The 12929-nt window shown below is 41.4% G+C and overlaps 3 protein-coding genes across 3 annotated transcripts in view; 2 read left to right on the top strand and 1 right to left on the bottom strand.

The window, feature by feature from the left end:
- Positions 1-1863: 1863 nt before the first annotated feature.
- Positions 1864-5231, top strand: LOC139931696 (ATP synthase F(1) complex catalytic subunit beta, mitochondrial-like). The gene is made up of 10 exons (XM_071925279.2): positions 1864-2001; positions 2608-2781; positions 2996-3170; positions 3276-3397; positions 3535-3719; positions 3889-4047; positions 4146-4268; positions 4355-4567; positions 4683-4884; positions 4974-5231. The coding sequence occupies exons 1-10, from the start codon at positions 1896-1898 to the stop codon at positions 5069-5071; spliced, it is 1557 nt and encodes a 518-aa protein (XP_071781380.1). The 5' UTR covers positions 1864-1895; the 3' UTR covers positions 5072-5231.
- A 111-nt stretch (positions 5232-5342) lies between these two features.
- LOC139931697 (coiled-coil domain-containing protein 89) lies at positions 5343-7444 on the bottom strand. The gene is made up of 7 exons (XM_071925280.2): positions 7385-7444; positions 6357-6823; positions 6130-6260; positions 5910-6046; positions 5745-5821; positions 5525-5624; positions 5343-5429 (listed from the first exon to the last, which is right to left on the bottom strand). Exons 1-7 carry the CDS (start codon positions 7442-7444, stop codon positions 5343-5345), a joined length of 1059 nt encoding a protein of 352 aa, XP_071781381.2.
- Positions 7445-8535: 1091 nt separating this feature from the next.
- Positions 8536-12929, top strand: part of lrp2a (low density lipoprotein receptor-related protein 2a) — a 48299-nt gene continuing 43905 nt past the window's right edge. Inside the window, exon 1 of the mRNA XM_071925288.2 lies at positions 8536-8644. Within this exon, the coding sequence (XP_071781389.2) occupies positions 8536-8644 (109 nt within the window). The remainder of the gene's footprint in view (positions 8645-12929) is intronic.

Genomic DNA, 12929 nt, shown 5'->3' with positions numbered 1-12929 from the left:
AGAAATGGGGAACAGACACTTAGACATATGACAACGTTAAATTACTTTTTTACACTATTATAATTTGATTCCATAAATTATCCTTATCTGTGGCATAAAACATTATTACACAATAAAACAATAAACAACAAAACACGTGTGAAGCGCAATTAGATATTTCTCCGAAAATAAATATCTGGAAGCTGCAAGTGGTACTTCACCTTCCAGACTCCAATAGATGACCATCTGACCGTCTGCTAGTGGTAGTGACCTTTAACCTCTCTCCTGGTGTGGTTCGAGACACGGGGCCGGTCCTGTGCAGACTGGTTGGGGATTCATGCAGCTTTCTGCCAGCTGTGCTTGAGGTGAAGAGTCTTTATATTCCAAACCTCGAGGCAAGGAGTAATTAGAGGAGAGTTTCTGACACAAAGGAATGTTGCATTGAATGATGGCTTGGCAAAATCTACTCCATCTCTTCTTTGCACTGTGATGAATGACAACATTTCAATGTGTCCTGATAAGCAACGTCATTTCCAAGGTGTGAAAGTGATTGCAAAGACAGGTAGTGTCTTATATTCATTTATCACAGACATTTGTTTAGGAGAAATGTATAGATCAGTATGTAATACAACATTCTTATGTAATAAATGCAATTACAGCATTATTCCTCTGAAAACCTAATTTAGTGTTATCACCCAAGCTCAGTTAAAATTGCAATTGTCACTATAGTCACTATTAGAGATTGTTTTCCTCAGTCTCAGCAGAAACTGGCATGGTGTTGGTTCACAGACAGCAGATTCTGAGCTGGGCTAGACGTTTCACAGGTTGTCTGATGGGCCAAATAAAGAAAGGTTAAATGCACTGTTGTGTGTGTATCCAGGTGTTCTCTGAAATAAAACTGACATATTGCTGACTGACAGGATGGTCACCATGCACTTGAACTAATTGTTAATGGCCTGGGTGTGCTCTATTTGAAAGATGACCCCAGTATTACCTACCCGCTAGATTGCTGTTATCTAGCTGCTAACTTTTAAAGTTGTGAATAATGTGCGATTTTGTTGGTTAAAGATATTCACATGATGTCTCATTCTTGAAACAGAGGAATGATCCCATATCCTACGAATGACGTTGATAATATTAGAAAATACTTGGTTGAGGTGATTACTAGTGGTAGCCTACAGGGTGTTTCTAGGTGGTTGCTAGGTGATTACTAGTGGTTGCTAGGTTGGTATTAGGTGATTAGTAGCCTAGCTGCTAGGGTTTTACTAGGTGGTTGCTAGATGATTATCAGTGGTTGCTACGGTGGTACTAGGTGGATGCTTGGTGATTACAAGTGGTAGTAGTAGCAGCAGCAGCAGTAGTATTAGTATTAGTAGTAGTATTAGTAGTGTAGTAGTAGTAGTAGTAGAGGTAGTAGAAGTAGAGGTAGTAGAAGTAGAGGTAGTAGACTACTAGTGAGAGCAGTAATGGTAGTAGTAGCAGTAGTAATTGTAGTAACGTAGTACTAAATGTAGTACTAGTTATAGTAGGCCAGTAGCAGTATAGTAAAAATAGTAGTAGCTATTGTAGTAGTTAATAGTTAGCAGTAGACTAGTAGCTAGTAGCACCAGTTGTAGCAGCAGCCGTAGTGGTAGTAGTACTGTCTAATCTGTCATGATGTAAATCTGTCATTAAGTAAATTAATTGAATTTACATGCAAAATAGCCGACTTCATAGCAGACTTTTATTATGAGGGCAGCAACATACATTGCTGTATAAACTGTTGACACCAGGAATCCTAGGCGGGCTTGCACTGCCCTCTTGCGGTGAAAGGAAAATTTGAACGTAAAAAAAAACCTGACAGAGTGCACGCATGCTCAGACTGGCAGCTGGTTCAGTACTAGAGCGCTGTGTCCTCACCTTCAGCCATCTTAACCATGTTGGGTGCCGTAGGACGGTGCTGCACCGGGGCTCTGCAGGCTCTGAAGCCCGGGATCAAGACCCTACAGACAGTCAGTGGAAGACATGCGGCTCTCTGCTCGAGTAAGTGAATAGACTTGTGAAACACCGCCTGATTGTCACTGCTGTGTGTCAGTCTAGTGACTTGTCATTACGCAAATGGCTGCATGCTCGGTGGATCAGGCCTCTCAACTTTAACATCCAGTGATTTCATTCATTTGCGACTAACGCTATGGGGTATTTCTTTATTAAGACATTTAAGATAAGAGGTTGGTAATAGTTTACTATATTGGTTAATCAGAAGTTGCCACAGTAATGCCTTGGCTCAGTCTCCAAGTCAATGACCTTTCCAGAGTAGCTAGCTACACACACTGTACAAATCAAGTGTTACGCCCACTGCCTCTTGCAGGGGGCACGACGGCTGCTTTCTCCCAGTCACACAGTGGCAAAAAAGTATGGGCAAGGTTATCATCATGACAATTTTTACTCAAACAGTTTACCCACCTGTCCTTGAAGTCAGAGTAACTGTATTACTTATGAAATCAGCCTACAGTGAGCTTTGTCTGGCCTCTAGAAGTTGTTTTGACTCTTTAAATCCAGTCGCTGCTTCACTTGACCAATTTTCCTGTCATATAAACATCTGCTAATGTTGACCACTGCAGTCTGCTGACTTTGTTATTGTCCCTACAGGCAGGGGTTATGCCACCCCGGCTGCTCAGGCAGCACTGGCCAATGGCCGCATTGTAGCTGTGATTGGTGCCGTTGTGGATGTCCAGTTTGATGAAGGCCTGCCTCCCATCCTCAATGCGCTGGAGGTGGCTGGCCGTGAGAGCAGGCTGGTGCTGGAGGTTGCACAGCATCTGGGTGAGTCTGCCGAAATATCTGCCAGCTTATTTTTAATAGGAAGACCTTGTGTTTTAAACATTGCAGATCAAGTAGCTACCTATATGTTTGAATGTCTGTTACATTTATGCTGTCGGAGTTTGTAAAACTGCCTTTTAACTGGCTTATTATGTGATGAATATGTATAAACTTTATAAACGCTGTCCTTACAATAGCTTCTCATGTGTTTTTTCAGGTGAAAACACTGTCCGCACAATTGCCATGGATGGCACAGAGGGTCTGGTCCGTGGACAGAAGGTTCTGGACACTGGAGCCCCCATCAGGATTCCTGTGGGCCCCGAGACCTTGGGCAGGATCATGAATGTCATTGGAGAGCCCATTGATGAGAGGGGTCCAATTAGCACCAAACAGTATGTGTCTCAGTGAAAACATGCCAAATCTGTTGGAAAATGGAGATGATCATGATGCCTAACTGGATTTTAAACATTGTATTAAAAAAGCATTTTGCCTTGCAGGACTGCTCCTATTCACGCTGAAGCCCCAGAGTTCACAGACATGAGCGTGGAACAGGAGATCCTGGTCACTGGCATCAAAGTGGTGGATCTGCTGGCACCCTACGCCAAGGGTGGAAAGATTGGTTCGTGGATTATCTTACACCATGGAATTTTTGACTTCACTCAATTTTCATGCATAGATATCATCCCCTCTTTTGCATTTTACAATGATTGATTACATGCATTTTTAGCATTTTTTGTGCATGTTATATTCCCCCAGGTCTGTTCGGTGGCGCTGGAGTCGGCAAGACTGTGTTGATTATGGAGTTGATCAACAACGTGGCCAAGGCTCATGGTGGTTACTCTGTGTTTGCCGGAGTGGGAGAGCGCACTCGTGAGGGAAATGACTTGTACCATGAAATGATTGAGTCTGGTGTCATAAACCTGAAGGACACCACCTCAAAGGTGACAGCCTCAATGTGTTTTATGTATTTGTTTTTCATAACACAATTTTGTTTTCTTGTCACCGATATTGCAGTGGTTTATCTAAATAATGTTGAGGGTTGCAAGAGATCCCACTAATGTAGATTCATGCTAAACTCTTGTATAATGAATCATGTGTTCGTGTTCTCAGGTAGCGCTGGTGTACGGTCAGATGAATGAGCCTCCAGGCGCCCGTGCCAGAGTGGCTCTTACTGGTCTGACCGTTGCCGAATACTTCCGTGATCAGGAGGGACAGGATGTGCTTCTCTTCATTGACAACATCTTCAGGTTCACCCAGGCCGGATCAGAGGTCAGCACTGCCACATCACGTTATTATTATTATGTTGCAGATGTAATCATCAAAGTAACACATTTTTCATATATTAATCTTGGGTCATTCTCCTCCAGGTGTCTGCCCTGTTGGGTCGTATCCCCTCTGCTGTGGGCTACCAGCCTACCTTGGCCACTGACATGGGTACAATGCAGGAGAGAATTACCACCACCAAGAAGGGCTCCATCACCTCAGTACAGGTAGAAGACACAGGACGCTAATCACATGGCAGCGTTCGCTCTTCTTCCATGATTATTCACACTAAAAAATTCTGATTCTGTTACAGGCCATCTACGTGCCCGCTGATGATTTAACTGACCCTGCTCCTGCCACTACTTTTGCTCACTTGGACGCGACAACTGTGCTGTCCCGCGCTATTGCTGAGCTTGGCATCTACCCCGCTGTGGACCCTCTGGACTCCACCTCCCGTATCATGGACCCCAACATTGTCGGAGCTGAACACTATGACGTTGCTCGCGGTGTGCAGAAGATTCTTCAGGTAAGTCTTATGTCGGGTGCGAAGAAATAATAGTGGCTGTCAACAAACATCCTCAATCCCTCACAAAATATTCAAATTTAACTGAACCCTTTTTACCTAACCCCTCTTTTTTTAGGATTACAAGTCCTTGCAGGATATCATCGCTATCCTGGGTATGGATGAGTTGTCTGAGGAGGACAAGTTGACTGTCGCTCGTGCTCGCAAGATCCAGCGTTTCTTGTCTCAGCCCTTCCAGGTGGCAGAAGTCTTTACCGGCCACATGGGCAAGCTGGTGCCGCTCAAGGAAACCATCAAAGGCTTCCAGAGCATCCTAGGAGGTAAAGCACTGCACTGAGGTAAAAACATTTCTAAAGGGATGAATTGAAGAGCTTCTCAAGTGATTATTTTTTTTCTTCCCCCCTCAAAGGTGAATATGATGCCCTGCCTGAGCAAGCTTTCTACATGGTGGGTCCCATTGAAGAAGTAGTCCAGAAAGCTGAAAAACTGGCCGAGGAGCACTCATAAATGATGAATGTCTGTAGGGTTGGAGTGTTTTATGAGATGAACATTTGTACAGTATAATTTCTCTTTGAGTAACATCTTATAACATGTCATCCTGAATATGTTCTATTATGGTTCTGTTTATCTGAAAAGGTGAAGATGGAATTAAAAATACATTGTTATATATATTTCTTTGTCATTGTTTCAGTCACTGAACAGAACCATTTTTGGGTGAAAATTGTTCTCATTTTATTACAAACCAAATTACATTGCTGAGTAAACAGAATGCCAGTCTTCAGCCAATCATGTGGCGGAGTTTGGCATTTAACTCCTTTTCCTGCGTAAGGAGGTTGGTGCTGTGTTCTTTGTAGGCTTCAAAATCCTGTGAAATAATTGGGGAAAAGTGTCAAGCATATTATCAACCCTCTGATGTGCCACGGCCAATTTAAGTTATAAATACTACATATTTCAACAAACCTTTTTCAGCTTCTCACATTTTGTCACGGATTCATCAACAGCACACTGGAGAGCCTTCACTTTTAGATTTGCATGAACAGCTGCTGCTTCCTGTTTAAACCTAAAGCAGGGTCAAGGACAGTTTGAGACATGGACATTACTCATTATAAGCTATTTTCCCCTGTAGGATTTGTCTTACAGCAGCAGTGCATCAGGAACACTGTTGTGGCTATACACCTACTTATCCTCTGCTTTGGCCCTGGCCTTTTTCTCTTCTTTCCATTTTGCCTCCATCTGCTGGATTTCCTCCTGTTTCTCCTGTAATAAATAATGAATACATGGATAAACAGGTTAATTCTATATCTAAAAGTTATTTTAGTGAGGAAAAAAAAAAGTTCTCAATTACCTGTATTACTTTTCCTCTTTCCATAGAGAGATTCAAGAATTTGTCCTTCTCTTTGGTGAGGTTTGTTATGCTTTCTTTCATGCTGATCTCCTTCAAAGCATGATCATCTCCTGCCTTTTGTAGCTGGAGCTTCAGATCTGACCATGGAGAAAAGGCCACACATTTACAGCTGCTTTTATTTTGTAGCACTTAAGAAAAGGGTAAGAACTTTGCTACACACCTTTGCACATTTCTACAGCATCCCCAAGCTGTTGCTGAGCATCATGTAATTGATCCAGCAGTGATGCCTCCTTGGACTGATGGTGGGTTATTTGTTCCATGAGTTTCGACTGCCATCCAGCCATTTTCTTCCTTAAAAATAGTTGTAGAAATACAGCATTAAGATAATCAGAGTAATGCAATTTTGAAATAATTAACAACTGACAAGGTTATTGTGAAAAATCCTACTTGTATTCATTGTCCTGATTTGTATGATTCTCTGAGAGTCGGTTGATTTCTTCTTTAAGTTTATGAACAAGCGCTTCTTGGTCTTGTAGTTTTTGGGAGAAAAGTTTCTCATTTTCTGACCGCAGCTGTTTGTTCTCCAGTTTCAGCTGGGCATTCTGTCTTTTGTACTCGTCCTTGAAAACAATAATTTCTTGATGGTTGGCAGCTAAATCCATAAATCTCCTCTCTAACATTGTTGATTTCTTCCTTTCAAAGTCCACTTCTTTCTGTCCGTCTGCTACTCGGTCCTCCAGCTCCGTGTTGATTTTCTGCAGTGCTTGACAGCGGAGAAGCATCTCGTCTGCTCTTTGTTTCAGTATGCAGATTAAACTTGACTGTTCATCTATCCTGGATCGCAACATCCCCGTCTCTGTTTTATCTTCTGTAGCAAGGCCCCGCAGTTTCTCCAGTGTCTTCTGGACACTGTCCTGCGGGGATTGGAGAAGAGGACAAAACCATATGACATACACGACATTAGCACTTGGGTAAAGTTATTCAGTTTTCGGACGGTCAAATGACAAAAGACAACAACAACGAGGTAACGTAAAATGTAAATGAAATATGACTTATTGAGCGTACGTTCAGCAGTTAGCTAGCTGTATTTCAGCTCTTTCAAGCTATCACGTTTTCTGCAAGTTTCATCAAGTTGAATTAAGGATATTTCAACGCATTTTAAGGCCTGTCACAATGAAATATAAGAACAATTCCGCAAATAAGATACACGTGAACTGTCGACCTATAACGTTATCAGGTTAAGCTAATAGCTAGCTAAAATTAACTTAGGTGCGCGTGACTGAGTTGATACCTAACATATTTTTGAGACTTAAAACGCAATATTCATTCTCCATTAATTTATTGATTATGCTTAACATGTATTTAAGTTCAAGAGAAGTTAAATACCTGAGTTTAGCTGATACAATTTTAAGGCATTTCAAGACTAGAGGAATTGGGCGCACAGATTTATCAGTTACGGATAACGTTAACTTTACCTCTTTCGTGTCGATCATCATCTTCATGAGGTCTTTTGGATTTCTCTGTGGAGATGCCATGACTAAAGTAAAGAAAGTTATTTTCTGAGTTAAAAGTTAATTTCGGCAAGGAAGCGTAAAAGCGTCGACTCTCAGTGTTACAGAGACAAACTTTTTACCAATGTTCCGCTTCAGTTTTCATAGAAAAAGCTTCAAAGTTTCAGCTGTTGCTGCTTGGTTGCTAATGGCAACCAATTTAGAGCTTTTCTGTCCTCTGAGTGCAGCAGCAGGTGGATGCTGGTGTCGCTGCTCTACCACACGGTGGCGCTGTCGGGCTTATTATCAGTACAGCCAAGTTATAGACTGGGACAGTCTATGGACAAACTCGAAAAATCATGCTGAAGCAGTGCAGGCTGTCCTGATTTTTATTTGCATGATTTTCCATCAATTAATCAATTAATTTGATTTATCCTTTGTCTCTTTGCTCACTTTTAATTCTGAGAACAAGAGTCAGTGGCCGAGCAGTTAATTTATTTTTTGGTGTAATCAATTAAAGAAATTATCCTATTGAAAAATCACTTTAGAATATTTCTGTAGGCTAATATTCTTATAGGGACTTATAGTTTGCCTATGGTACCTGATAGTGAGTTTATAGCGACCTTATGGTACTTAGAAAAAAAAAAAATCTTCCATGGTATCACTATAATATTCCTATAACATTCCTGTAGCCTAAGGACTTATACTTTTGTTGTGATATCTGTAAAGTTTTTATTTTTTATTTTATTATAGGATTAGGCCTGCTACAGTTTGTTTTCATGTGGGTGACTGCAACCATTGTTTTCCTCGAGCGTCCAAATGTAACAAATTGAATAATTTCTATTTTTGTAAACTAAATAAAGTGAGTGAAGGAGGCCTGCTCCCGGCCTGCGACAGTATAGTGAAAATCCATGGAAGTGGTGGAATAATCACGAGCAGTCGGGACAGCTCGGACCATGGCATTATGCAGATTCCAGGGCAAGAGGGATTTATCCGGAGGGCCGAGGTTGGGGGAGCGGCTGTCCCGGCCTTTGTGCACGCCCCTTTTCATCAACTAGCGGGACAAGAAAGACAGAGAGAGGAAAGCAACAGCATCCCAGCCCAGTCCCTTCAGCTCCTCCATCTGCCCAGCTTCAATGCGGAGCTGGACGGACCAGCCGGGACCCAGCAGCAGAATGTGGAGAGCACTGCTGATACAACTCTTTCTCGTCTTAATTTGCTGTGTTATTCGGTGCCATTCAGAAGGTAAGAAGTGAATTTCTTTTGACTTTTTTTGGTGTGTTCACAGGCTGTCAGATGAATGATTCATTGAGGACCTGCAGAGTTGTTGTGTTACTATTGATTCACCCAGTGCACTTGTTGCACATCAAAACAAACCAAGCGCCCTGTTAATGCGCGGGGGAGGAAATTGAAACAGAATTATTGTATCAGCAGGGAATGCAATATTTTGTCTGGCAAAGAAAAAGATAATTTCAGTCGAATAAGCAACCATGCAAGTGTTTGATGGGAATCAGTGAAGATAAATTAGCCAAACACATGGAAATAACCTGGGATATTCCTGTTGTTGACTCAGAGCCAATACTTTAATGGAATTATACTAGTCTTGGCAGTACTTTTGAGGTGGCCACCAGGTAAAACAATTTTGAATCTCCAGCAAAATGTCTTAGCACAGAGTATTATATTAAAGGTTGAGCACAAAGCCTTCCTCAGACAGATTGGATTGGAAGTTCTCTTGAGGAACTTTTGCCTGAGCTTTACTGTTGCTAGGTAACAGAAAAGAGCATGTGACTTACAGACAATCTGTGTGGACTGAAAGCTACTGGTACAAATCTCATTCAGTGGAATAGCTTTCTTGGTGCAAAACCTTGTGGATGAGCAGCAACTTGATCCTAACTTAAGGAACAAATGTCTTTTCACACTCGAGAAGAGAAAATGATCAGACGTTGTTTTATATATGTGACAGTCTTGTGTTTGTCTCTTACGGTTGTAGCCTGGCTAGATCCTACTTCTCGAATTGTAATCTGCTTTCTTTTTGCTCAACCCTTAGTATGTAAGCTCCTTAGTGTGAATCAAGCAACTAATTACACTGCAGCTGCTGCAGAAAGGAACCATTTCTACTTAAGGAACAGTTTTGACCTAAGGAAAAGGGTATGTTAAAAGCAAGGGGAAAGTTCTTGAAACCTGTTACTTAGCCATCCAGGGATACAGCAGTACTATATATTTATTTATTAAATACCCCCGGCCTTATTTCCCCACTGGGCTAACAGACATACCGAAACAAGCTTATTTCCAGAGAAAAGATTGACTGTACATGCCAGAAAGACTGTATGCTTGTGTTGACACTCAGACTGTAACATTTTAATTTCACATGGCATTTCCTTTGAATCACAGCAGTCACTGTGTTTGTACTTGGAAACTTGGAAATTGCTGATAAGAATTGAAATGTCCAAAATGATGACTTGCACTATAGCAGCCACAGCATCTCAGAGCTGGACTTTGTCAGCATGTTCACGTTGATTATTAGCAGGGATTTGCTGTGATTAACAGACAGTGATGTAGACTACTTAAATAAAATGCATGGAGTCTTGCAGGTTGTAATGACTCACCAGGCTATTAACGTTCCAGGCCTACATTTATCTTTAACCTGAAGCTTAAATAAACATATCAAGTTGTAGGTACAGTAAACAGAGCAATAACAGATTATCAAGCACTTCCTGAAGGCAACCTGGTGATGTTTAAATCAGACTGAAAGACACATGACTTGATAAAATCCTTGGATAGATTTGTTAGGAATGATTTAGGCTATTAGATATTTATGAGGGACAGGTTACTTTCTCTTGTGACTAATCTCTGCTTGGTGCCTCCAAGGGTTCAGACTCTTCATTTTCTCCGTCAACGTTTTCAGAAAAGCTGTGTGGTTTGGATAAGTGTTTCATCCGTAACCTTTTGTAACACATTATCTCGGCCTTGTCCTTGATGGTGTTGCAGAATGCTTACAGTGGCATAAATAGCTAATGTGACACAGTCTGAAGGGATTTCATGTTAATACATTGCCTAAATTACCTCCACACAACAAAGGGCTTGGTGGATGAATAATCTTAGTCCTGGTTCGTTAACTACCCCCTGCTATTTTTGCTGTTCAAACATGTTTTGCCAGTAAATCGAGTGTTTTTCTCCACTAATCATTGGCCAGTGAAATCTGCAATTTTGATTAATAACATATTAAGTGCACAGTAAGAACCTTGATGGTGTTACTCTTGAAGTTTGAATTTCACCTGGGGAAAATGAAATTGCAAAGGAAAAAAAATACAACACATTTGGTCATATCATTTAGTCTGCTAATATTTGGGTGGGGGGCGCTTGACTGTCTTGATTTAATCCAACCTATTTATAGTTTGAGTCTGTAAAGTGCAAGAAAACCTGTCTTTTATTGTGCTGAAACTTTTCAAGGCTCAGAAACCTGGCCAGCACGTGCATGTTAAACCTCACGCATGCAGGGTCTTTTCCGGTGTAGGGGCCTAAATCCTTGAGCAACAGTAACACTGCATTAGAAATGGGAACACAGTTGGCACAAATAGGGGACAAATCCTTTCCTTTTCTGCAGCCCCCTCAGTCTAGGTTACAGACCACTCTGTGACACAGAGGATGGAGTTCAGCCTCCAACCAAGAGTTGGTGAGCTGTGATTCACTGTACATAGAAAAAATAAGTAATTCAATGCACTGCTCAATTGCAGTGTGACAGCTTCATTTATTATTTTTTTGACTCATTCTTTTAATGCATTTACCAAAATTTATGATGAGTGTTCCTTTGAAGCATCAATCCTAACTAGCCCAAGGCTTTATTCATCACTCCATTTCTTTCTTCCTTTTGCGGCTATGCCACTGCCAAACTCCCTTGGTTTTTCAGTGTTTTGTGTGTAGCAGTAAGAGCCAAAGTCAGTTGTTTGGCAATTGACTGCATTCTGTTGCATTGATTTCCATATGAAATAGGCAGCAGCACTTCGCTCTGACAGCATGGACGGATCCAGCGCTTCATGCTGCCAGCAGCCGTTTTCTCCACACACATTCAATGAGTGCAGAGGGCTGCACCAAAACAAGGCGGTATTGATGAAAGACTGAACACGTCTTTCAGGGGCCCCACGTGACGAGAAAGAGATGTTTCAGGGTAGTGGACAGGTGTTTTGAGAAGGGACTTGTGTTCGACTTTTGTTTTGCCTTTTCGCAGGAAGCCGGCCTACTGTATTCTGCTTTCTGCTGTCCATCTCCATAGTGGCTTTTGCAGGGTGACACTTCCAGTTATGAGGTTGCATCCCTGCTGGCTCCTCTTTTGTGCCATTGTAATTTCACAGTGGGGTTTAAGGCATTGGGAGGCTTCATTCTAATGAAAATTCCTCTCCTGCTCTTCTTTGTTTGGCAGTAGTAGGGCGTCCTTATCTTCCTCCATGGATAGTGTGGGGCTCTCGCCTGCTGTGGGTTTAAGTTGGCTAATTAGAAAAGACATGGCCAGAGAGAAGGAAAAAGAAAACACCAAATTACGCAAAACAGCCGAAACAAAGACCCTAACGAAATAAAAAAGCACCAGTCCTCCGACTTTACATTCTTAACAGCAGATTTGCACCATTCAAGTCACCCTGCCCTTAACTTTTCCTTAATATTGATTGACACAGTCAAATTGTGCCTTTGTCAGGATGAAGACATAGAAATTTAGGGATTAAGGAAATGTTACAAAGAAGACGTTCTTTACGGAATGTAAGAAGAACTCTCACACAAGATAGTGCTGCTGAAAGGTTCGGCTCTAGTGTGTCTGTCACCTTTCCCAGAAGTGATACTGTCAGGAAACACTGGCTGCATTTGAAAGTCTTAGCAGATAGGTTTCTCATTTGGCATACATGCGTTTTAAGTTGTTAACCTAGGCTAATGTATAGCAACTATGAACATCTCATTCTATCCCAAGCAGATATTGTCAGTTCCCTCCCACTGAAATTGTTTTCTTATAAGATATTATTTTAATTTCTACCTTTAGATTTGTTTTCTTATGATATTAGGATAATGTGATTATCTGTTACATTAGTTTTCTATTTCCAGTATCAGGCTATATGAGATTGCTACTTAGTATTTCATTTTTGCTATGGCTATATTTTTGTCAGATTTTTGTAACTTTGTGGTCCACACTGCAAACAATAGTGTCATCTAGACGTTCAGTAATTTGATGTGGTTATGCATTGGAGTGAACTCCCTTTATTGTGGGGAGAAAACATATTCTTATTTGTGTAGTGAACACATCTCTGTGCCATTCCTATACTGTATGCAACACTTGTCCTACCTGCCATGTTATAGATGATGCTGAAACCTCTGGGATCATTGCCTTGCAACAAAGGCTCCCTTTGAGCAGATGGGGAGCAATTTTATCATTAGTAAACTGAGCAGGAAAAGGGATTGCCTCCCAGATGCCTGCTGAAGGAGTTAAATATGAAGCCTGTTTGGCTGGGTTGGTAGTGAAGCAGTTTGGCAGTTTGGCTAATTAATCTGA

This window comes from Centroberyx gerrardi, chromosome 10 (assembly GCF_048128805.1).
Source record: "Centroberyx gerrardi isolate f3 chromosome 10, fCenGer3.hap1.cur.20231027, whole genome shotgun sequence".
Taxonomy (NCBI): Eukaryota; Metazoa; Chordata; class Actinopteri; order Beryciformes; family Berycidae; genus Centroberyx; species Centroberyx gerrardi.
This window is presented reverse-complemented; position numbering and strand designations above follow the sequence as displayed.